The sequence below is a fragment of the Diceros bicornis genome, chromosome X, assembly GCF_020826845.1.
Source record: "Diceros bicornis minor isolate mBicDic1 chromosome X, mDicBic1.mat.cur, whole genome shotgun sequence".
Classification (NCBI taxonomy): domain Eukaryota; kingdom Metazoa; phylum Chordata; class Mammalia; order Perissodactyla; family Rhinocerotidae; genus Diceros; species Diceros bicornis.
In genome coordinates this window covers 76701640-76727620 of record NC_080781.1, presented here as the reverse complement: position 1 = coordinate 76727620, position 25981 = coordinate 76701640, and the positions used below count along the sequence as shown (strand labels likewise).

Here is a 25981-nt window from a genome sequence, read left to right as displayed (position 1 = left end):
TCATTACATCGTAAATGTCTGATTTCAATTGTCTAGCTAATGGAGTGCAGTAAATAAGTGAATTTTCTAAAAATCGTATTTGACTTTGGAATGCATGTTATATGTGGACATTTTACATTAGAAGTTGCAAAGAGATATATGGGGACTTAAAAAAGAAAGCCCTTCCAATCAATTGGCTATGCTTACCATTAAATAGACTTCCCTTACAGGAAGTGAGTTCCCTGTCACTGGAGGGCGCTATTTAAGCATAATTTGAATGCCTATATTTTCAGCGATATTATGATTAGGGTTTTTCTATTTTAAATAGTATTATAGTAAATTTCTGTTTACTAAGCAGTCACCAGTTAAAGGTAGAGGGAGGTGGCTTAGACACACACTGATTATAACACTGAGGAGCCAGTCGGAGTTTATTGTAGTTTATTCCAGATAACCTACACTAGATAACCCATCACTAAAACTGAACTTTGAATGTGTATGTTCTATACGTTGTTGAGTGTAGTAATGATGATCAGATATATATTTATGAAAACTTCTCTACTTATGTTACAGAAAATAGAAATTATTGATGATGAAGAAAGTGACATGATAAGTAATTCTGAAGTAGAACAAGTGCATTCTGTCTTGGATTATAAGGTAAAAGTAATTTCAAATTCTGAATTCATTGTGAGAAGGTATTAAATGAGGCAGACTTTTACCCTATGTACTGGTTTATTTCACTCCTATTTGATAAGTTAAATATCCTAGGGCTCCCCACTGATTCTCACAGGCACTTGGATATCAGTCAGGGTGCCAGGCATTTTAATTAATGCTGGTTGGTTTAGTGGTTATGGTTTTAAGCGAAGATTTGCTGAGCGGGAGTAGGTATTGATGGTGTACGGCAAGGTGAGGGAGTGCATAGTGATGGTTAATGTGAAATTTATGACAAATACTTTTTTAAAGCTAATGTTCATTTTTAAATGGTGGTAAATGGGAGATTTTTTTTTTCCAGTGGCCCTTGCTAATTTTATCTTGAATTTCAACTCCTGAAGACCATTTTTTAAAATGTAATAATATACCTGTTTTATGAGAAGTTTAAATACAATTCCCAAAGAGAGTACTGAATAAATATGAATAGAGATGACCTTTCTTAATGTCACTTGTTACTAAACTGAAAAGCTTACTTTGACAGTGTGCCATACATAATTTTTTTTTATTAAATTTTGACATAAGCTATCAGTCTATATGTCAATATGTTTTCTGCATAGATGTGTAATTGCTGTCCCTTTGTTAATGAATATCCTATTGTAAGGTAACTTTGGGACCATCTGAGATTTTGACCACATAATTCTTTCCATACACAAAAGTTATTTTCTTGGAATATCATAAGTGTTCAAAGCAGAGACTAGTAATCTTAAGATATTAACAGAAAATAACATTTAATCAGAAAAGACAACAGTTATCATTTTCTCAAAAATCTTTTCAGTTTTAATATAATTGAAAGTTATGTCATTCAACAGATTCTGTTTTCCAAATGTTCATAACATGTCAGACTTTAAAATACTGAACATTGTAAACACAGAAGGAAATTATCTTTTGAAATTTATTTGCTAAGTGGTCGAACAGCACAATACAATCCCGTATTTAAACTGTATTTCCCACAAATAAAATTATAAAGTTATTGGTTCCGAAGTACAAAAGATTATTCTAAGCTCTCCTGCATGGTCATATAATATTTCTAAATGTCCAGTTCAGGATTAAAATGCCACTACAAGCCACCACTTGGCACAGGCTATGGAAACTACAGACGAGAGGACTGGATTGCACAGCTGTTAAGTGTGCTCCACTTAACACTCTCATACAGATCAGATAGGGTTGGGCCCAGAACTCAGAGGATACTTTCCAGGACCTTTTCCCTCTAGGGTGCCAGCCCACTCGAGAAGGTTTGGAGCAGAAGACCAGGGCAGGGCTGACTGTCCAGTCCAGAAATGTGAATTAACATTTTCATTGAACTCTGAAAAACATGTATTGATCCAACATTTTCCATTGCGGTAAATGTTGTGGGAACAAGGGATCCTTCGCTACCTTATTAGGGATGTCTTTTATAACATATTACCATCCTACGTAAACTTTTCTTTAACTCTCAAAAATCAGTAACTATATAGAAAACATGTTTTTTAATAATCTTATTAAGAATATTTTAGTTCACTTCATCTGTGAATGTTGTTACCTTAATTCTCAAGTGAGGATAAGTGAAGCCTCATATAGCAGTTCTCATTGCTGATTTCAGGACGGTAATTTAAAACAGCCTTATCAATTTGGAAATTTAATCTTTCTTCAGAGAACATTGTTGTACTCTATTTGCATACACATGCTAGTGTTCCTTGTTTTGGGATCAAAATCACTTTGGTGGTTTCTTAAGTATATTCATCATAAGCTTCTTGAAGGCAGAGACTTATCTTATTAATCTATGTGTTACCTGGTCTAGTGCCTAGCACATAGCTGTCCAGTAACTAGTTCCTGAATGAGTGAATTAATTTATTTATTTATCCTTGGAAATACTTTTAATACTATTATGCAAGTGTTCATTTATATAAAATCAACTAAGATCAGCTGGATCACTATAATTTTTCCCACACTAAGTTAAATACTCTGTCATTATTCTCAGGATTCATTGCAGCAAAATGAAAGAATGCTTCCTATGTGCATTTGATAATTATTACTATGCAACCATCAACATTCAGTTTGGGCATAGTGGAGATTCTCATTGCGATATATTGCTAGAAATCAATACTACTAAAGGTTCTAACTAACCCCAAATGCTTATGAGACAAGTTGGTGAGCTCAGTCCCTGAGGCATGAGTAGCTATATCGTAAAATAACACCTCAGGTTTAGCAGCCATTAATAGCCTGCTCAGAGATCAATGCTCCGGTCCACGTGAAGCCTTGAATGCTCCCTACAGTCATCTTGGAGAAGAATTGACAAAGCTTACTGAGAATGTAGGGAAGATTTTAATAAGCAATATGAGCTAGATCTTGTTTGTGAAATGTAGTGACTGATGTTATCTTACTAGTTCCTCTCACAAACAGTCCATTTACTTAGGAAAATCTCTAAAGTACACATAAATTACTGCCTGTAATCTAGGAAGTGTTTAATATGCTTGCAAAAAGCAGCTCTGAGAAGAAAATGTCTGCAATATTAAATTATCTTAAAGCTGTTTATGTTTCTCAAATATTGCATAAATACTGAGGAGGAGGAATATTCACATGAGAAATTAAAGAACGGCATACCAAAAGATGCTTCTTGACTTTTGCAAATGTGAATTAATGTTTTTAAAATGTTTTCTAGTGGACTGTGAATGCATCTCAAAAGGACTGTGCATTCAAATGAGATATTAGATGATGGTGATAGATATCTTCCGTATTTGAAAAGACTTCTTGGTCAGCACTTTACTAATACTATTGCTCTGACAATGAATACTAAAAAACCAAAATCTTAGAATTAGTCAAATGTATTATGGCAGGAGCAAATGGGGTTTTATTATAATGCTTACTTGTAACTTTGATTGCTGTAGGGTGCCTTTGGATAAGGGATTTAGCTTGAATCATCATTCACTTGATATTTATTTGATATTAAATAATTTTATTATTGATTTGGTTGGTTTCTTAAGTGTGTTCATCACTTGATATTAAATGGTCTGAAAAGGAAGCTGTTTTATTAGGTAAAATAAGTTCTAAACTGAGCTGATAAAATGATTGATGCAGTAAACATGTTCATAGATGGAATGTGATTAATACAACTGTATCCTCTCAACAACAAGAATGCCCATAGAATTAACTAATTTTAATGTCTTTTATGCAGCTTTTTGAACAAATGTTGTTAAAGGTACTGCTGTGCTCTTTGAGACCATTTCGTCACCTGCAGAGAATACTTTCAGCTTATTTTCACGTTTTTTGGCAAGGAGACTGGCTAATAATTTATTTTTTATTTTTCATCAGGTTTTTTTAATATATAATTTTCATACAATAAAATTCACCTCTTATACAGTTAGATGAGTCTTGACAAGTGGACACAGTTGTGTAACCACGACGACAATTTGTTTATTCATCTGCTGATGAACACTTCTCTTGCTTCTAGTTTTTAGCTCTTATGAATAAAGATGCAGTGAATATTCATGTATGTCTTTTGGTGGACGTGTGTTTTCATTTAACCTTGCAGTAGGATTGTTGAGTCAGATGTTAAGGAAGAGCATGTTTAATTTTTTAAGAAACTGCCAAAACATTTTCCAAAGTGGCTGTACCATTTTATACTCCCACCAGCGATGTGTGAGACTTCTAATTACTTCACATTCTCATCAGCACTTGCTATTGTCGGTCTCTTTTACTTTAGCCGTTGTAGTATATTAATAGTAGTATCTCATTGTGGTTTTAATTTGCATTTCCTTAATGACAAATGATATTAAGCATTTTTTCACGTGTTTATTGGTCATTCACATATCTTCTTTGATGAAGTGTGTGTTCAAATATTTTGCCGGCTTTTTATTCTATTGCTTTTTCTATAATTGCATTGTCAGAGTTCTTTATGTGTTTTGAATGCAAGTCTTTATCAGACACGTGATTTACAAATAATTTCTCCAAATATGTAGCTTGTATTTTTATTTTCTTATCAGTGCCTTTTAAGTGCAAAAGGATTTTTTTTTAATTTTGAAGAAGTCTTCTTTTAAGTTTCATGCTTTTTGTGTCCTATTGAGAAATTTTTGCCTAACCCAAGGACACAAATATTTTCTCTAGAAGTTTTATAGTTTTAGGTTTTATATTTAGGTCTGTGATCCATTTCTTGTCAAATTTTGTATATGATGTGAGGTAAGGGCTGATAATCTTTTTTTTGGATATGGATTTAAAATTATTCAACCACTGTTTTTTAAAAGACTATCCTTGCTTTCTCCATTGAATTACCTTAGCACCTTTGTCAAAAATCAACTGAATATATATATATATTTCTATCTATATCTATATATAGATAGATATACATATAGATAGATAGATCTCTGTTCTGTTCCATTCATCTATATGTCCACTCTTTTTTCCAGAACGACATTTTATTTATTACTGTAGCTTTAATAGTAAATCTATTCAGAGCATTTTCATGGCCATTATCTTATTTGAGCCTTATAACCCTCAAAGCTAGAATTGCTGAAGATTATTAGTATTATGTCCATTTTACTGATGAGTAAACAGAGTCACAAGAGAGGTTAATTGGCCTGCCCAACTTTACACAATTATCGGTAGACCTGGCACTAAAATCCTCCCAAATCCTAGTCCATTGTTCTTTTCCTACACCACTAGCAAAAATAGTGAAGAGAGACTGGATCTCAAATCAGTGGTACACAGTGATACATTTGGAGATAGTTTCTGAGTAACAGACTTCTACATAAAGGCAGGAAACTCAGCAAACTATTTAAGACAGTCTTAGCAATAATTTCAGTCCCTCCTTGTTACAAAATAATAACCTTTTTAGTTCTCAGTATTTAGCTTTGTGAATGGTACATTCAGCATTACTGCCTCTGCTATTGCTCTTTACTTGAGGTTAATTGGACTCTGTCTATTCTTAATCGTAATCCAAATGCTAATTAGACTTAACATAGGAGGAGTCTTTCCAAGAAGGGAACTGTTTCTTGATTTTTCTCTTACTGGAATTTATTTAATTAGATTTTTGTCCTTGCAAATTGTTTTCTGTTGGTGATTCGCTTAAAAGGCAGCCTTTGAGTAACAGGATAATTTCCTTCTGTGCTTCATATTTTTTATGCTAAAATAATATCTTCTTTATTATCCCTCTAATTAGATTTTTTTTTAATTTTATTGTGCATCAAACATGTACAATCCTAGGTTTGCATAGGGTAAATATATTGTTTTATGTTTTCTCCTTTAGAATGAAGAAGTCAGATTCATTGAAAACGAGTTAGAGATTCAAAAGCAAAAATACTTTAAACTTCAGACGTTTGTCAGAAGCTTGATACTAGCTATGAAAGCCGACAATAAGGAACAGCAGCAGGTAGGTGCCAGAAAAGAATAGTAAGTATAATGTATCATGTTGAAAATGGCATGTCACACTTGGGTTCTTCATATTTTTTTTCGTTTTTATACTTCATTCTTGCTTGGCATCAAGGAAGGATCTGTTACTTTGTGCCCTTTTTTAGCACAGTTTTCTTGAGAATATTTAGATTTTGTGTGCTGCTTTAGTGGAAAATCAAAATAACTGATTAACATAGTTTGTTAATTCCAAGCTAGCCTTAAATAGGAGAAAAAACAATTTTAAAATTAATTTTAAAGAAATTCTCAAAGTGTTTGTAAAGACCAGGCTACCCTAACTGCAGAGTCACATATTTTGGGACATTTTGTGAATGAAGGAGGTGAGGTAGTTGACTCTCTTCTGGATTTCAGTTATCTTCCAGCCCCTACTAACATTCACAAATGTTTGAATTCCTTCTATTTCATGACATATTGCTCATCACTAAAAAAGTATGAAATTACTTTGTGAAATTCTTTGTGATCACAGTGCATCATTTACTTTTTCCAATTTAACTAGAGTGTTTCATTCCTCTACCCCAAAGATGAAATGTAATGTCTTTTGTTTGTTGCTGTGGATTTTTGACTACAAATTCTTTCCAAATTACATTTTCTATCTCATTTCTTCATGTGAAATTTATATAATAATTTATTAAGCTTGCTGAAAATAATTATAGAATAAATGGTTTCATTCAATACTGAATGATACCAAATTTACCTCTGAGTTGTATACTACCATGTTGATTCCTTGTCAGAGAAGTTCAATATGGGTAGTATGTCACACAGGTAACCATTAATTAGGAAGCAGTTTCAGAGGTTTTCATTCAGCAGGGAATCTCAAGAGTGCCGAAATTCATCACTTATATCCAAGCAAGACTGCACACACGTATCCCATCCCAAACATCTCCAGGGAAAAAGATTAGAGTCTTAGCGTCCCACAATTCTCCCTTTTTTAAATAAAATAGTCTTTATATATTTCACTGAAGTACTGAACCACAAAATCTACACTAAAAGAATTTACTCATGAGGCTCAAACCAATATGTACATTATGTGTCTAGTTTCATGAATTTTGCTCCCCTTGTGCTGCACACGCCCAGACATCCCAAGACAGTAGTCTTAAGTTACCTCAGCCAGCTTTATTTAAGCATATTGCTTTCTGATGTTAGTTATGCATATTTCATGGCATATTGAAAATGTGTTTGTTTTTTAAAAACCTAAACTACAGATTTTAAATGAATAAGATGGTAATCTTGAACATGGTCCCAAGGGAACTGTAAATTTTAAATAACTGTAAAAAAAAGCAAAATTAGGTCCAACAATAGGAATAACTTAGAGTGTGGTCCTGGTTCCAAAAGTCGTGGCATGGTTTTGAATTCAGAATTATATGGCCAGCTAACTAGCAGTTGTCTATGTCTCCTGGTATCTAGGAATAGCACACGGACTGCATTTTATTTTCTAATTCTAACCTCATCCCTGGCTTGGTTCTTTCCTCAAGACCACTAACAAATAAGTAACTGTTGTACATTTTACTTTTCTTCTTCTCTTACACTTTTCCTCTCATCAAAGACTGATGAACTAAGATATAGACAAAACTTTGGCTAAAAAAAGGAGAAAGTTATACAAAAATTGAACTGAAAGTAATAGGCTATATAATCAGCACTCAAATAGCAACTACTGATTTTCATAGTTGAGCTCGAGTATAACAGATCTCAAAATATGGTCTCAAAATATAGAAGACACCAATAGTAGTCCACAAAATTTATCCAGGTGATCTCTTAAATTACTGATCTTTGCACTATGAAATACTTAGTGGTTTATTTCTAGAAGGAATTAATTTTTATTCTTCCTAATAAAAGAGAACCATTTTGTCATTGATTTCTCATTTTAAAAAATCCTAAGTGTTTTTTCAATTAATCTTAATTTGGGTAAGTTGAGTGAGATGCATGGCCCACAGAATATTTTTCCCCCATGAAGCAGTCCAGGCTTTAAAAATATATAATACTGTCTGACTGAAATATTAGATTACCCAAAGTTTTTTTTTAATCAATAGCCATTTCAAAATAAAAATAATGTTGCCAGCACTGTACTAAGTCATTAGTTATGGTCTTTCTTCCCCTGATAATTTACTATGTGATTCTAGCCAGGTCAATTGCCTTTCTTAAACTTTAATTTGTCCACTTTAGAAGGAAGATAAGAATGATTAACATTATGGAACTTAGCGTTCACACACTAGGGCCTGGAATAAGTGTTATAGAGACTGATGATATATTTGGGAAATGCTTTAATCTCTTGGGAACAGTGGCACTAGGCCAGACTCTGAAGGCAGATTGATGAAGAAGTTGTAGTAAAGAAAGTTAATTGTGTTTACTTTAGTATCTATGAAAAAGGCAGTTCTGGCAATCGGCATAATCCAAAGATTTGTTCAACATGCCAATGTTGCAATCCTGTAAGATATTGAAAAGAAGAATTTTGAAATGGATCTCATGCATTAGTAATGCCCTATACTGCCTCAGATATTAAAGTTTTCCTATTTCATACTAAACTCATTTTAGTCAGTCAACTACATGAAATGCAGTGATAAAGAAATAAATAGTAGTGCTCCTTTGATTTGAAGATCTCTCCACTAGAATTTAGAATGTAGTTAAGTCTGCTCACCCACTCGACTTTCCAATACTCAAAGCACATGTTCAGTGAATGTTAATTGAAGCACTTTTCCCTCTTTAATATGACTTCACAATTGCTAAGTGAACCAAATCCAGTGATGTATTTCTAATAAACTATGATCACCCAGTGTCAACAAAGGCTTTGTTTCACCCAGACTGGATTAATGGTAAACAACTGTTCTAGAAGAAAATGGCTCTGTGTCCTATTACTGCAACCTAGCATCTTAGAAAGCATGCAGTACCTTTAGGTGACTGCTTTGTAAATACTCTCAATTTCAGCAAGAAGTTCATAAACTATTTAATAGTATAAAATAAATAACATCTTTTCTTTCAGATAAGAGTTAGCCTTTCCTTATGCAGCCTGACAAAAAGGAGAAAGTTGCTAATCTTGCCTCTCTACTATAAGATAAAAAGTATAGGATTTATAGCTGTCACTTCTTTCAATAAAGAGAATAGGGAATACTGTCTTATTTCAACAGTGTATTTCATACGTTCTCCAACACGCCCTGTCTTTCTGTTCCTTAATTGGGTAGTGGCAGGTTTGCATTTGTTTCTGTTCCCTTGGTCCTTGTTTACCACTGCACCCAAAGCCCACACTACAAGTAATGCTGTCGAAAAATTGCCCAGATATGCTACATTATTTTTAATATTGGGAGCAACAAATCAATCATTTTGTTTTCAATTTTTTATAGTCAAGTGGGCATCAACACTGTCAGCCACATAAAACTTGATTAATCATTTATTTCTATAGTATGGATGCATGTTCTGCAACTCTACATGAAACAATTACACCATGGCAAAGCTTAGTTCATGGCTCTTGGCTTATCCTGATTGTTCCTACAGAGAAATGATCAGCCCTCTAGATACATCATTACACAGCTAGACTCACTGGTTCAGCCAGGCCCTAGTGGGTGTTTGGCCATGTGTAGACATGGGTATAGCCTAAGAAAAGAAGAAAAATCACTTGGACTTTTTAAGTTGTTAAATTTTAGTCTAAGGTAAAATAGCTGAACTTCTTTTTTAACTGCTAAGTTCTTTCTGTCACTGAAATACAAAATAGTCTTTTGTGAAATGTGTTTTCTCTAAAGGACAGTATAACTGGGCAAGACTATTATAATAAGGAATATAATTTTAAAGCCCTTTAGCAGTGATCAGTGAACACTCAAAACTAGTATGAAAATCACTTATCTCAAACACTTCAAAGCACTTGGTTCAGAATAGTTGCTCATTTCTCTCCTGATTTCCCTCTTGTTCAGGGTTCCACTTTACATAATACACCCTCTCTAGATCTAGTATTTTGTTACTTCCTTAATAGTGTATAATGAATTTTTCGTTTAGGTAGGATATTGTATAAGGTCCTGAAAGAGAAATGTTCCTTTCTTAAAATCCGTAAGAAAAAATCAACATGAGAGGACTGCAACTATTAACATAAAATTGGGAAAAATATGTCCACATACTAATTCCAAAAAATTGATTTTTCTGACTCAGGCACTGCTGTCAGATTTACCTCCTGAATTAGAAGAGATGGATTTCAATCATGCCTCGCCGGAACCTGATGATACCTCATTCAGTGTGTCTTCTTTATCAGAGAAAAATGCCTCAGACAGTTTGTGATTTGATGGGGGGGATATATGATACAGTCTTTTGGCTGCCTAACAGGTGTGCATTTCAAGATAACTGCATTCTGTTGACCCAAAATTCTTCAGTTGGAAAAACATATTGGTGAAACTGACATATTCTGTGAAGGATGGACAAGATATAATGGTTACATTGTAAAAAATGTATGTGAAACTTAAAAGCATTATTTGAGAGTTTCTTTCCAAACTGATGGAACTCTGGAAAAAGAAATTGTATTTAATTTTGAGCAGTTTAACTTCGAAATGCATAATGTCTAATTTCTGAAATATTTTTGTTTGGTTTTATAGAAGAATCTTAGTTTTAGTAATAGTTTCGACCAGAGACACAAAAATAAAGGTATTTCTACATTGCTTATCAAGTTACTGAAGCTTGATTAGTCTTGTTTTTGTAGCCATTATATCTTCTTTCCTCCTCTCTCCTTTTCCTATCATCTACATACACTTTTACTCAGGAAAGTGGACTGAAAATTGAAAACAAAACTTTAAAAATGATTTAACCTTGATGAGTCCTGGGATTTATTTTTCAACCCCTATGAGAATTTGACTTAAGCTAATGATTGAAAATTGAAGTGGTTACTAGTAGATAATTGTAGATTGTTGGTATTCTTCCATTATCTAACCCAAATATTTGGGGGGAGGGGGGAAAGCACTATGGAAAAGTAATTCACCAATGTGAAGTCAAATAAATTATTAAGTGTACAAAAACAAAATGCTGTAAAAGATTAGTCTCACTGGGAGTTCTTTGTTGCTGCAAATGACAAATATTGATAAGATTCACATTCTACTAGCAAATTTGTGTAACCCAGTTAGATGAAATGTTGCACAAATATTGCAAGTTGATCACCATCTTCATAATATTTTTTTAGTTCTTACATTTTATGAAATAGGAAGTCAAGGTAAGCCACTGAGATTTTTTTCATCTAGTCACTCAGCTTTGCCACAAAATTTACCTCATTTCCATGTGAGGCTTATACAGAGCCATCAGCCAAGGATAATATCCAAAAAGAGTTATACCACTTTGTTTTTAAATCATGGTCCTCTGAATTTCCTGGATATTATTCTATGAGTACACTCCTAAAATGGGCATGCTACCTAGTTGTTCTATTAGTAGGTACCAGGTGGCAAAACACTCTAGACAATTATTTGCAGACCTTCCTTGCCAGGGTACCAGATGGCATTCCAAGACCAATAGAAGGGAAAATCCAGTTTCTCCTTGAGCACACAGTATCATATATTTGTGAGTTGGCAGTGTGGAATTGTGTCACGTGGTTAAATTATTATCTATATCTAAAAAATTAATGAAGTTGCTAGATGGTTGTTTTGGCCATTAAGTTTTCTATGTTAGATATTTTTGTAATTTGTAAGTAAAACCAATTTTTTTTTGTGTGTGTGTGAGGGGATCAGCCCTGTGCTAACATCTGCCAATCTTCCTCATTTTTTGCTGAGGAAGACTGGCCCTGGGCTAACATCTGTGCCCATCTTCCTCCACTTTATATGGGATGCCGCCGTAGCATGACTTGCCAAGCAGTGTGTCGGTGCGCGCCCAGGATCCGAACCAGCAAACCCCAGGCCGCCACATCAGAGCGCACACACTTAACCACTTGCACCACCGGGCCAGCCCCAGTAAAACCAATTTTGATCTTGGAATTCACAGACACCAATTTATGAATGCAGACAGGCAGTCATGAATGTCTTTCACCTTGAAATGTCCCCTCTCCCACACACAAATAGGTAAGGTTCACTGATAATCCTTCATTTTGTCAGTTATTTGCTTGATTTAATATTGCTGCCATGCTACTGCTAAGGTACTTTGTAGGCAGAAATATTTCAGTGGTTAGGTGTACTCTTTTTTAGCTGAGAACCACATGGTTCTTTGCAAACAATATTTGGTACGATTTGCTGACAAGTCAAATCCCGTTCAGAGAAAACAACGCTGAGTAACAGAACCTCAGATATTAGGATTAAATTTATCGGTCACACCAATTCTTCCATAAGATAAAGTCCCTACTACATATAGCAAATATAGAAACCATTTCCTAAGGTAGCATGAACAAATTCCAGGCCTTCAAGTCTCTCCTAGGATCTCACTCCTAGTCATTGAGTTATCTTTAAACTCTAGTTTCTTCCGCTTCAATTTAAGCCCCTTCTTATTTGGTTCTTGTTACAAAGTAAGGACAGATGATTCTCTCCTGCATCTTTGAACTCTATGGATTGTATTTGTCACATCTCATCAGTCGCTAAATCAAAAAATATTCCTTGAGCTCCTATCATAAGGGTGTTAGATTTCTACTCCTCAGCAAGCCATAAACTTCAAAATGAATTATTTCTTTTCACTATTTCATCGATGTTAATAAAAATTATTTAAGTAGAAATTTTAATAGACTTAAGGATTCTGCTAGGTGTGATTCCTAAAAGGAATCCTAGTCTACAATTTTGAGAGGAAGCATAGATGATTCCCTTGTCCCTGTTTAAAGTTCCATTAAAATAGAAGCTGCGTAAATCATAACAGTACACTTAGGAATCCTTTTGTCTTGGTATTTGTGTTTCAGCACACGAATTATTTCTTTTATTATCATTAGTATTAAAACATTTCTAAAATGAAATGTGGTCATTCTGTAGCAAGAACCAGAGGAAATAGCTGCATCCAGAAAAAAAACTCATAATTGGCAGAATGAAATTATGCACCGTAGACTTTTAAAAAGATGCCAAGATCAAGCATTAAAAATCTATTATGAATAAAATATAATTTTCACACAGTTAGATTGGAATTGGTTTTGAGACATTTTAGAGCAGGAAAACTATCAGTTTATAACTGCTTTTGTGAACATCTTCATGACTGAGGGGAGAAAAACAACTACTGTTTCTTTCTTTAGGGCTTTGACACAATATTAAAACAGACTATACTATCTGAAGCATCTCTCACAAAGACAGATGCCAACGTGAAAAAAACTTTTTTTTTCCTTTTAGCTACACTTTGGTGTCTGTTTTCAGCTTAGGATAGCCAAAGTTTCTAAGCAAGAAAGGTGTATCTAGCAGCACTTACCTTCTACAATGTATATTAAAAAAAAAAAAAAAAAAACTAAACTAAAGGTACCTTCTTCATTTTAGCCAAGCTAAAATTAGTCACAGAAAAATGAGAACTGCAGTTACACTGGATAATAGGAAAATTAGCACACGCAAGGAAAACATTAAAAGAAAGTTGGGGGCCGGCCCCATGGCTTAGCGGTTAAGTGCGCAGGCTCTGCTACTGGCGGCCCAGGTTCAGATCCCGGGCGCACACCAACGCACCGCTTCTCCGGCCATGCTGAGGCCGCGTCCCACATACAGCAACTAGAAGGATGTGCAACTATGACATACAACTATCTATTGGGGCTTTGGGGAAAAAAAAAAAGGAGGAGGATTGGCAATAGATGTTAGCTCAGAGCCAGTCTTCTTCCGCAAAAAGAGGAGGATTAGCATGGATGTTAGCTCAGGGCTGATCTTTCTCACAAAAAAAAAAAAAAGAAAGTTGGCCTCTTCATGGAACCTTGGGATGTTTTGTTGTAAGTCAGTTATCAACAGCAGGACTTTTGTACTACTGCAATCATGTGATGGAAATGTTTGTTACTGTTGGAGAAGAAAAGGCTGCAGCCCAGTTGCATCCTGTGCTCTATATACTACCAAGACCTCAAAAGATATCCAAGAGGCCATTTCTCCAAAGACAGCAACATCTGTTTTAAGGCACTTTCATAGTCAGCAGTCTGTAAGTTTGTAGGAGAAAACATAAGTGGTACAGTTAAAAGGATTCTAGGCTCTAAGATTGACTTTGTTGCCTTTTCTTGGGGGAGGGGGCATTCAGCCCATTTCCAAGGAATAGTTTCCTCATCTTAGTCTGATAGCTTATGATTATTTTTAAAAGAAATTCTGAAAACTTTGACTCTTGATCTTCCTCCACATTGCAGTGATAGTATACCAAGAATACTGTCTATTTTTTTAATAATATATTAGATTTTCATTCAGATCCTAAAAATGCCAAATTCTGATAGATTAGCCTTTTAAGGGAGTTATCAGTACCATAGTGTCTAAATAATGAGTAAATGGGTTGATTTTTGAAGTTGGTGTTATCCTTGGCAGACAGCACTGTATCATGCTCTTCACCAAGCTATGCTCTGTGATGATATAATGGAGGAGCCTACTTACTTGTGAGCCTACAGTCAACATACCATTGCCCAAAACAAGCCTTTATTAAGAACAGATTTACTAAAGGGAAAAAGAGTATAAAGTGATATTTTCATGGAAATATAATTATAATTTTTCCATTAAAGTGTCTACTGAGTATATATCGCTCCACATTGAAATTTTATTTTGCATTAACTTGTTAAGTAATTCCTTTTAACAATCTTGCAGCCCATTTTACTGGTACTACCTCTGAAACATACTATCACCTTAAAACCATATCAGACTGTAATGTGAACTTTTGTAGGGTTTTTATTTAAACTTTTATAGAGGCAATAAATGATTTCCAACTAATAGACATCTTTCTCTCTTTTAATGTTTATTTTTCTAAGTCTTTGTATTGTAAGCATTGTTTCCCTTTTAAAAATATTTGTTTTCCTCTCAAAAATAAGGTTCTGGGGGCCGGCCCGGTGGCGCAAGCCGTTAAGTGGTTAAGTGCGCGCACTCCGCTGCGGCGGCCCGGGGTTCGCTGGTTCCGATCCCGGGCACGCACCGACGCACTGCTTGGTAAGCCATGCTGTGGCGGCATCCCATATAAAGTGGAGGAAGATAGGCACCGATGTTAGCCCAGGGCCGTCTTCCTCAGCAAAAAAAGAGGAGGATTGGCGGATGTTAGCTCAGGGCTGATCTCCTCACCAAAAAAAAAATAAATAAATAAAAAAAATAAGGTTCTGATAAAAAGACAAAAAAATGCAGAGAATAATAAGGTATTGGGGATTAGAGAAGGGAGAACATGGAGTGCTCAAGTGGAAATTTGGTTGACTTCCAAGCTGACATGTATATCATCCTTAGTTGACTTTACCTAACAAAGAATTATTAGAACACCAATGGAATAGAGTGAATATTCTGTAATAGACAACAGATTTGTCCATGATAGTATATTGAAATGGTAAAACCAGGGAGTAAATCACCACAGTATAACCAAAAAATGCTATTTTTACAACAGATTTTTTAAAGTGGTGGTGTTACACCTTACTTCTGACTCTCTTTGACACCAGTTAAGCATGCTTTTAACTTGGATGAAATATGCCCATGCCTTTTTTGTCAAAGTCTTATACCAATTAAAACTCTTCATGTTACCTAGCTAATGGGGGAGGGCAAGGGGTGACTTTCAAATAGCACATCAGTAGTTTTCCTTGCCAGTTGATAAATTTTCAAGAATGTTGCAAGGAGAAAATCACATACAAACATGTACTTCAAAAGACCCAGGTCTCTCAGGTCTGCAAAAACATTGACTTAAAGTGATGAAATCCTTTGATTTTATAAAAATTAATGGGAATCTTTACAAATCTACTTTAAAAACAAGTCGATAGATGAGTGTGTCCATAAAATTGAATGGATTTTTCACATCCTTCAAGACTAGTTTTACAAATTTCTTGTTTATATCATGTTATAAAAGTAATAGAGGTTCATTGTAGACATTTTAGAAAATGTAAACAAAACCACTGGTAATCCCACTACCCAATAATAATCATTGTTAACATCTTAATGTATTTTATTCCAGTTATTTCTTCTGAATATTACATGTATTCAGCAAAATTAAGATTATACTGAATATGCAGTTATGTGTCCTGCTTTTTCTCTTAATGATGTATTGGGAGAATTTTCCCATCTAACCATTTGTCACCAAAGTATTTTACTCTCAGTTACATTTGGACTTAAAGGGGGAATTTTTTTTCAATTTATACAAGAAAAAAGCTAACCTTCTACTGATGAAAATGCATTTGTTCTAGAGAATTGACAAGTAGCTGCTTTACATAAAAACTACACTTCTTACCCTAGATTTAAAGGAAATGATGCTACTTATTACCTTCACAATAATAAAGTTGCTATACTTTGGCTGCAAGTTACAAGAGACTTCTCATTAACACTTCTACCCTAGTAATTTTTTAATCACCTATACCAGTAAACTATTCTAAACTTTAAAAATCATTTTTAGATATGAAAGGTCTCATGTTGGGTACACCACTATGCAATTGGAGTAATATTTTTCTTGAAGTAAGTCAGTTGGAATGCAATTCTAATTTTTCTCTAAAAAATAAGACTGTTTCTTTTTATTATAGTGATCTGTTTCAGCCAGTTTGGTAATTTTGGGAAATTTTGCCAATTCCGGATTTTGCTATGAAATAATAATCAATATTTATATTTCCATTTTATGATGTAATACAATGTATAATAAGACTATTATAATCAAGTACCTCCTTTGTGATCTAGGCCATATGAAACTCTAATCTTTCCCAGTACCTAGGTCACTCCCTAGTTAAAAGTTATATCTTTAGGGAGGCTTATTAATTCTTTCAAGCTGTTAAGAGACCATTCAATGCACTGCTTCAATAATATTGGAACTGGTATCAATAATGCTTGTTAGCTTAAATTAGAGAACACCATTTTGAGACCCAGGTCACAGGTTAGATCTCCATTCAGATCAGTTAATTTATACAAGGGAAAAAAAACTCTGCCACCAAGTACCTGTGTTCCTAATCTTGTCTTGCAGTCTGTCACTAGTCACAGAGAACCAGGGGGAAGCTGTAGTTGGATACAGTTAACCTTATATGTGAATGGTATAAAATAATGGATGCTGAGAAGGTTCTCTTGTCCATCCCAACCCACCACCCATGCCTCTGCTGGAAGTTTATTAGTAGTAATTCATTGGGGATAATTTGGTATAAAGTGCAATCATCCCTGACAAAGATAAGGGGATCTATGAGGTATTTATACCACAGTGGCATTTGCTTAATCAGCGGCATTCTTTACAACATTGGGTGAAGAGTAGGGCGCGGGGAGGAGGATAATTGAGGAGGTGGAGAATTAAAACGGGAGAGGGATAAATATAGATAGAACCTCTAGAAGTCTTGAGGGAGGCATAACAGTGGAGGGCACTAAGTGGCTGGTAGGCAGGAGAGAGGGAATTCTAGACTCTAAAATCTAGAAGATTAAATGTATATATAGTAGTATAGTGCAGGGATTAGGGTATAATATTGTAGGAGTTAAGTCATAGAGTCAAATCTCAGTTTTAACATTTAACCTGCTGTATGATCTTGGACAAGTTATTTGAACTCTCTGTTTAAATTTCCTTGCAAAATGTGAATAATGATAGTTCCTATCTCATAGGATTGTTGTGGGAAATATGATAACCTGTCATAAAGTGCTTAGCACAGTGCCTAGCATACAGTAAGTGCTCAATAAAGTTAGCCAATGCTATTATTATTACTCACAGAAAAGGAGATTGAAGGGAGCCAAAGACAATTCCTAACCACCAATTTTGCCCTGGGCAGAAATGGCAAAAAAAGAATCAAAACACAAGTGAAAATAATTTCACCTGCATTTTTAGTATCTTACTAGCAGGATTGTCATATTCAAAGTCCAGCACAATTTTATTGATAGTGCCTTCAGTGATCTTCTTACTGCCTGGGAACTGAGGCAAATCAGACTCGTTATCTTGCATTGAATAAAATACCGATGTCATATAATGTAGTTCATCCACTTTTGTTGATTTGTTATCTGTATGTATATGGTTTTATAATCTTGTATGAAGCAAACTCATTGTGGAAAAAGATATTTATTTAAACATTCATTTAACTGTTTATATATCAAGCATTGGTCTCCAGCTTAATGTACATGCACATGCAGGTGAATTTCTGACACAGATCTTTGAAATCATCTGCAGTGATTTTAGATTACTTGCTTTGTTTTGGCTTGTCTTTAGTTTCCAATGAAGTGAATCAAGAAACAAATTACTGATACATGCAACAACTTGGATGAACCTCAAAGACATTATGCTAAATAAAAGAAACCAGACACAAAGCTATGTACTGTATCATTCCATTTATATGTTATTCTAGGAAAGGCAAAGCTATAGAAACAGAAATCAGATCACTGGTTGCCGGGGATTGGGGTAGAGGCAGAGGATAGACTGCAAGCTAGCACAAGGGAATTTTTTAGTGCAATAGAAAAAAAGGTGAATTCTAGCCAGTTATTACTGGTTCTGGAATACATAAACTAACCCATTTTGTTCAAGTACGAGTTATCATTTGAAACCACGTCATGATTTTTCTAACTGCATGTTCTATATTTACATGCAGCTTTCCTTCTAGTCTATTCATGGCGCAAGTTTTGCTTTCTAGGGGTTATTCTTTCTAATCATATGCCAGTTGAAAATACTTAGTTTACCCCTGTATCAAAGATTGCACAACCTGTATCTTCACTGGCACACTGAGCCAGAGGAAAAGATGTTTACATTTACTAAGGCTGTTTACTACATACAAGGCTATTTTTCTAAATTTACTAACAGAGGTGCTAGAGAAATTAGATAAATATTTCAAAGGATTTATTTTCTTATATGACCTCGTAAATTTTGTATTCATTTTCCGTTTTCAAAGCATTAGCACGGATTTTAACTGCAGAAGCAGCAACAACAACAATAACAAAAGATTAAGACATAAAAAGCAAGAGACCTCGAGTTCACTCAGATAAGATTTGTACCCGTTTGGGTACAAATGATTACTGTAAACCAGAAAGAAAAAAAAAGAGCTTAGGTACAGGAATTTAGAAAATCCTAAAATCAAGACAATATCAAGATCAAAATGTAAAAAAGCCACTTATCCAATAATTAATGCTGCTCCTCATCCTAATTGGAAACTTGTAATATGCTAGGCTTTTATTCCCCAGCCCCCGCCCCGCTTTTCTTGGCTTTTTCTAATACAAACATTTTTAGTAGAAGGAGCTGAAATTCTTGAGATGGAAAGTTCCTGGATCCTAAAACCTATGCCCCAGCCTCTCCTGTCTCCAATAAGATACAGTGTAGTGTGGCAGAGAAGAATGAACACTGGCTATGTGATTTTGCTCAAGCCGTAAATTCTTTAAGCCTCAATTTTTTTCATCTATGAAATGGAAATAATAACGCCTACTCTGATTGTCTCTCACAGTGGTTGTGAGAATCAAATGAACTAGTTTTAAAAGTACTTTACAACTTACAAAGCACTACAGAAATGCAAAATATTAACATCTATTAATAGAGAACTCATTAATTGCCTGTATATTCAACACTATGTAGGCTCTGGGGGACATATGGAAAGGAGTATTTTCCCTGGCTTCCAGGAGCTTGGTGTACTTTGAAAAATTAGGCTTACACAGATGAAATGGAGCATACAAGATGGCATACAATTGAGCGTTAAATGTCATGGTATGATTGCTAAGGAGTTGTTTGGAAGGAATCTAAATAAGAGGTAGTTGTCAAAAGAAGCTTTGTGTAAAAGGGTAATTTTGAGTTGGTTGGATCCAGCCAAGTATTCATCCCTGATGGCTGCCAAGAGATGATGTGGAGAAAAATATATGGTTTGTCTTCACAGATTTAAAGATAGCTCCCAAATATTTTCCTAGCTTTCCTTAATGCATTGTCCACTAAATATCTATCACTGGAGAACTTATTTAATTCCTGTTTGAACATGCTTATATTTTCTGTCTGCATTCACAAAATTAATATTTATTGAATTCATATTATGTGCCAGGCACTGTGCTGTGTGCTAGGCCCTATGACCACTTGGAAAAAGTTCAATTCATTGTGTCCTTTGTATAGATTCATACAATGTTAGGGCTGAAGAAGATATTAAAGTTTTTCTGGATCAAATCTCTTATTGTATAGAGAAGGAAAATGGTGCTCAAAGAGATGACATCACTTCACTTACCTATCTCACAGATGAAAAAAGGCAAAGCCAGGTCTAGACCCTAGGTCTCCTCTTACCCAGGTCTGTGTGTTTTCCATCATATGAGGCTATATAATAGAACCTTATTTTATTGATTCTAAAACTACCTCTTTAAAGCAATGGTTCTCAAACTTAAAAATGCATAAGAATCATGGCAGAGGGGGTTCTTAAATGCAAGTTCTTGGGCCTCACAGCTAGATTCTGAAAACTCGATACTTAGGTTTTTTGCTTTTATGCTTTCTTTTTAACCCTGTGATTTACCCAAGTGATTCTGGTGTAAGTGGTCCTCAGATCACACTCAGAGAAACTTTATGTTAAAGTTTCAAGTAATGACTATACATAGTTCTATGGTTCTGTGATTTGATGTTACTCTTATTGATAATCTTCATAATTTTAAGTCCTTCATTGATCTCTCAGTCTTTGTATTTGTAGATATAAGAAGCCTAAACTTTAAGTTCTTTTTTTACATTGAAGGCTTCTATATTCTTGAAGTTTTTAGTTCTTTCATCATAGAATAAGACGTGACTACCTCTTACCCTTACTACCATGGCAATGGCCCCAGACTGAGTTGGTTGCTCATGAATCAACACCTGTCTATTGTTTTCATAAAATTAGAGAGGATTCTGTGTTAGAGCACAAACCCTAGAACCATGTCTTGATGACAGTAGATGTAGGCATCCAAGAAAGATGTAGGCCTTTAAGGCCACATTAAATTTTATCTAAAGCAACACACGCACACACATAGCAACAATCCACAAATAGGAGTGACACTAACTGATGGATCAGATTCTAGGACGCTAGTTGGTTTACTTGTTGCTAGTGGGTGGGATAACAATGTATGGAAATATCATTGATGTCTCTGTCTCTGTCTCAGTCTTGGTCTGTCTGTGTCTCTCTCTCTCTGGAGCTTTTTTACCTCCTCTTTCCATGAACCTAGGAATGTCAAAAGGCGTGGTCCACTTCTGCCTGCTCACCTCTTCTCAAGCACATCTTTTCAGTTTGCTATACTATGCAGCCCGTTGGTGGCTGATCTGACTGATTTGGGTTCAGAGAAAAGACCCCTGTTACGTTTCAAGCCTAAACCTGTTCTACCAGTTTTACACTAATCTCCACACTAGGTTTTTATAAACCCAGTTAATAATAGAGTCACACTTTGCTTTCTCATTTACCATTGTTTCTTACATGATTTCTTCTTTAGTGACCTCAAAGTGGGGAACGGGGTGATTGGTGTGGTAGAGGTTGGCTATTCTTGAGTCTCCATAGCACTTCAAACCCTAACAGTAGCAGAGAAATGTTTTAGGGCTGAATATTGTTGGACTTCTTTTATCATGAGAAAGTGACTTGCCCAAGGTCCAAGCGTTAAATGAGAACTCAGAAGCCAATATAGAATCCAGGGATCTTGGGTTCACTGTCCTATATGCTTTTTTACACCAAACAATTATATGATAAGCAGCTGTTTGAGGTTACCTATTCCCACAGTTAGTAGTACTTGTGTGTGCATTTTTTTTTTACACTTCCCAGAAACAAAATGGAATCACAATATACAATGATTAGAAAGCAATCACTTTCACACATGCTATCTTAAAGGCTGGAGATTTTTAGTCATTCACCACTATCTAACCAAAAAATTGTGGTGGCCATATATCTAATTTTAAGAATGAATACAGCACTCTATATACAATAGTCACTCAAAAATGCTTGTTGATGGTGATATCTTATTCTAAAAATACTAATCCTTTGGACAAAATCCACTGAGTCAATTTTGGTATAGAGCCTCAGACCTAATAGACACTTTAAACAGTTTCAGATCAATTTTTAAGCCAACAAAGAAATCCCTTCAAATATCACTGGCATATAGTGCTCCAGCTTCTACTTGAACACTTCTAGTGATGGGGAGATCACTCCTTAAAAAGGCAATGTATATTGGGGTCGGCCCGGTGTTATAGTCGTTAAGTGCGCGCGCTCTACTTCAGCAGCCTGGGGTTCACAGGTTCGGATCCTGGGCGCATACCGAAGCACTGCTTGTCAAGCCATTCTGTGGCGGCGTCCCATATAAAATAGAGGAAGATGGGCATGGATGTTAGCCCAGGGCCAATTTTCATCAGCAAAAAGAGGAGGATTGGTCTTGAATGTTAGCTCAGGGCTAATGTTCCTCACACACACACAAAAAAAGGTCGTGTATTCCACTGTGACATCCATTAAACATTCTGAAGAACTAAATTCTGACTTCCTGTAACTTCTACATATTGATCCAAATTTTACCCTCTTAAGTGATATGAGCAATTCTCCTTTTTGTATGTGAAACCCCTGCAAGTACTTGAAGGCAATAAGCATAGCCTCTCCCTCCATCCACACCTCAAATTTCCATCCCTAACAAGCATTTTCCCATGTCAAACAACCCCAGTTCTTTCCAACAATTCCACATTTGACTTCATAACCAGACCTTAAACCAACCTGGTCACTCTCCTATAGAGGGATACCTGAGATTGTTGCACCTGGAAGTAAATCATATTCCAGATGCAGTATAGTAGGTCAGGAGTAAAGTGGAGCTGCTAATGGTGTTGCTCTGGAATTCTATACAATTAAAGAAGACTGAGTTGCACATTGGGACAACTAAAACATTCAAACCATGCTATGAAAGCTCTCACATCTTTTTCTTTATTGAAATTGGTATCCTATTGAAATTTGGAGATCTGTGCAACTAATATCCTCTTTAGGAAGGACCAAATATAGTCGTTTACTCCCTTTACAAATCTCTAAATTGCTGGGCAAAGAAAGCTTCTGCTTCTTAAAAACAAGTCTTAAAAAAAAGAGGGGGCCAGCCCAGTGGCATAGTGGTTAAGTTTGCATGCTCCACTTTGGCGGCCCAGGGTTTGTGGATTTGGATCCCAGACATGGACCTACACACCACTCCTCAAGCCATGCTGTATGTGGGCGGCATCCCACATAAAAAATAGAGGAAGATTGGCACAAATGTTATCTCAGGGACAATCTTCCTCAAGCTAAAAGAGGAAGATTGACAACAGATGTTAGCTCAGAAACAATCTTCCTCACCAAAAAAAAAAAAAAAAAGAACAAAGCCTCCTGTTTTCAGGAGGCATTAAGTATGACTTCCTCTGTGTCTAGGCTATGAAGGAACCTGTCATTGATTCTAGTTATACTCGAACTTTGTGCACAGTTGCAGAAAGGTTAATATAAAATAGACCTTCTTATACAGTCTGCAAATTGCCTTTAAAAAGATGGAGGGTTTAAGAATATGACTATGTCTACCAAAAGGGAATAGTAAAGGTTAAATTTTCAATGCTTGAGTTATGCAGGCCAAACCAGAAGACTAAGAAATGGCTAATGAAGAAGAAAAACAAGCTGTAAGAAGTAATTACTAGTTGTCAGAGCTGTTTCTAGAAGGGTATGGGCTATCTTTAAGGGATAATTATAATAGTGGGAGTAGTGATGGTGTATGTTGTTGTTCAGTTTGCACACTGCACCTAGGTACCCAGGCAAGAGATTAAATGGGTGCTGAAGTCCAACTTTCACACGCCTTGCCAAGATTTGCAACCTGGGAATGGAAGGCGGCCTAAAAGGGGCACCTTTTTTTTTTTTTTTTTTGTGAGGAAGATCAGCCCTGAGCTAACATCCATGCTAATCCTCCTCTTTTTGCTGAGGAAGACCAGCTCTGAGCTAACATCTCTTGCCAATCCTCCTCCTTTTTTTTCCCAAAGCCCCAGTAGATAGTTGTATGTCATAGCTGCACATCCTTCTAGTTGCTGTATGTGGGACGTGGCCTCAGCATGGCCGGAGAAGCGGTGCGTTGGTGCGCACCTGGGATCCGAACCTGGGCCGCCAGTAGTGGAGCGCGCGCACTTACCTGCTAAGCCATGGGGCCGGAAAGGGGCACCCTTTTAAAATTCATTTGGCCAGAGGGGTACTGTTTTGTAGTTTGCATAAAAAAACTTTGATTGGGAGCCATAGGGTAACACTTGTGCTTTACCCCCTTGCCCTTCCTCAGACATTTATATTTAGATGAAATTAGTCCTTGAACAGAAAGTGAAACACAAAATAACGTATAAATTTAGAAAGTTTTGTGAAAGGGTTAGTTAGAGATAGAAGTCCTTCCCTTTGTTATAAGTTGAAGATGAGTGAACAAAAATTCATAAAGCATCTACATTGTGTCAGGCATTGAGACACAATTGTGAGCAATACAGGCACCATCTTTACCCTTATGGATATGGCATTCTATGCACTCTAATGGGAAAGTTTATGGACTGGACTTAGGCCTTTTTTCCTTTAAGCACAGTCTAAGAGAGTCATCATCTTCTCCCCTATAGTCTGCCTCTCTTAGTCACTTCCCAGTTCCTAGAGTGAGCCCCTCACACACACAAATCCTGAGGCCTGAAGTGATAATCCCCACTCCTTGGGGACAGCTCTGCTACTTGTAAATGTTTTAAACTCAAAGCAAAACTGATGAATTGGCGATTAGAGGAATGAAAAAGACCAACTAGAATCAAATATGGCTGACCAAGAGCCTCTCTAATGCATTGCTGTAAATAAGGAAGTTTTGCAGGGTGTTTTTTGTTTTTGTTTTTGTCTTTCACTTGAAATATCTCTCTTCTCCATAAGTTTCTACAACTCTTTGAAAATTTTCAGCAGCTTGACTTTAACCAATACAGATTGATCCTTTTGGATATGGAGACTGAGGAAGAAAAAACATTTTTCATTTTATACCTTAAGAGCATTTGGCAGTTTACCAAGGGTGTTCATGTCCATTATTTCTTTTTATTCTCCTAACAACCACCTGAGGTAGACAAGGCAGTCTTATTTTTCCTATTTTCAGATGAAGAAACAGAGACTCCTAAAGAATTAAATGATTTGCCTCTAAGTTATACAACTAATAACAATGATAGACATGAAAATGCAACCCAGGATTTCCACTCTAAATTCAGTGTTCTTTTTATTGACTGTTACTGTGTCAGTTAATAACCAACAAAATATCATACTGCATATTTGAGAATAAATATAGTTGATTTTGCTCATTGGAAAACGGTAGATAAATGAGCCTTTTAATGATTAGTTTGCAAGCTTCCTTCTAACTCTAAGATTCTTGGACTCCCTTAAAAAAAGAGAGAAAGATTCAATTCAATGATTAACTATAGCTCCTCATACAAACTGACTTTTTTTTTTTAATTATTTTATTTATTTATTTTTCCCCCAAAGCCCCGGTAGATAGTTGTATGTCATAGTTGCATATCCTTCCAGTTGCCGTATGTGGGACACGGCCTCAGCATGGCTGGAGAAGCGGTGCATCGGTGCGCGCCCGGGATCTGAACCCGGGCCGCCAGCAGCGGAGCGCGCACACTTAACCGCTAAGCCACGGGGCTGGCCCCAAACTGACTTTAAAAAGAACATTTGTCTTGAGGTAATCCATTCACTTACTGAGAAGTAAAAATAAATGTAAAATAAATCAGTATATTGTTAAATGTTTAAAAGGTTTTATTTTCAATTATTTTATTGAAATCATAATGGTTTATAACATTGTGTAATTTCAGGTGTACATTATTGTTTATCAACTTCTGTATAGATTGCATCATGCTCACCACCAGTAGTCTAATTTTTATCTGTCGCCATACATATGTGCCCCTTTACCCCTTTTGCCCATCCCCTACCCCCTTCCCCTCTGGTAACCACTAATATGTTCTCTGTGTCCATGTGTTTGTTTATCTTCCA

General features: G+C 35.7%; 1 protein-coding gene across 7 annotated transcripts in view; it reads left to right on the top strand.

The window, feature by feature from the left end:
• Positions 1-25981, top strand: part of HDX (highly divergent homeobox) — a 180598-nt gene that overhangs the window by 128521 nt on the left and 26096 nt on the right. For 6 of the 7 annotated variants that reach the window (XM_058536269.1, XM_058536263.1, XM_058536266.1 and 3 more), the window contains 3 exons: positions 550-633; positions 5906-6028; positions 10195-12499. In XM_058536269.1, the coding sequence (XP_058392252.1) occupies positions 550-633; positions 5906-6028; positions 10195-10320 (333 nt within the window). In that variant the 3' untranslated portion in view covers positions 10321-12499. Of the gene's footprint in view, positions 1-549; positions 634-5905; positions 6029-10194; positions 12500-25981 lie in introns of those variants that run through there. The other variant, XM_058536267.1, reaches the window with a different exon arrangement.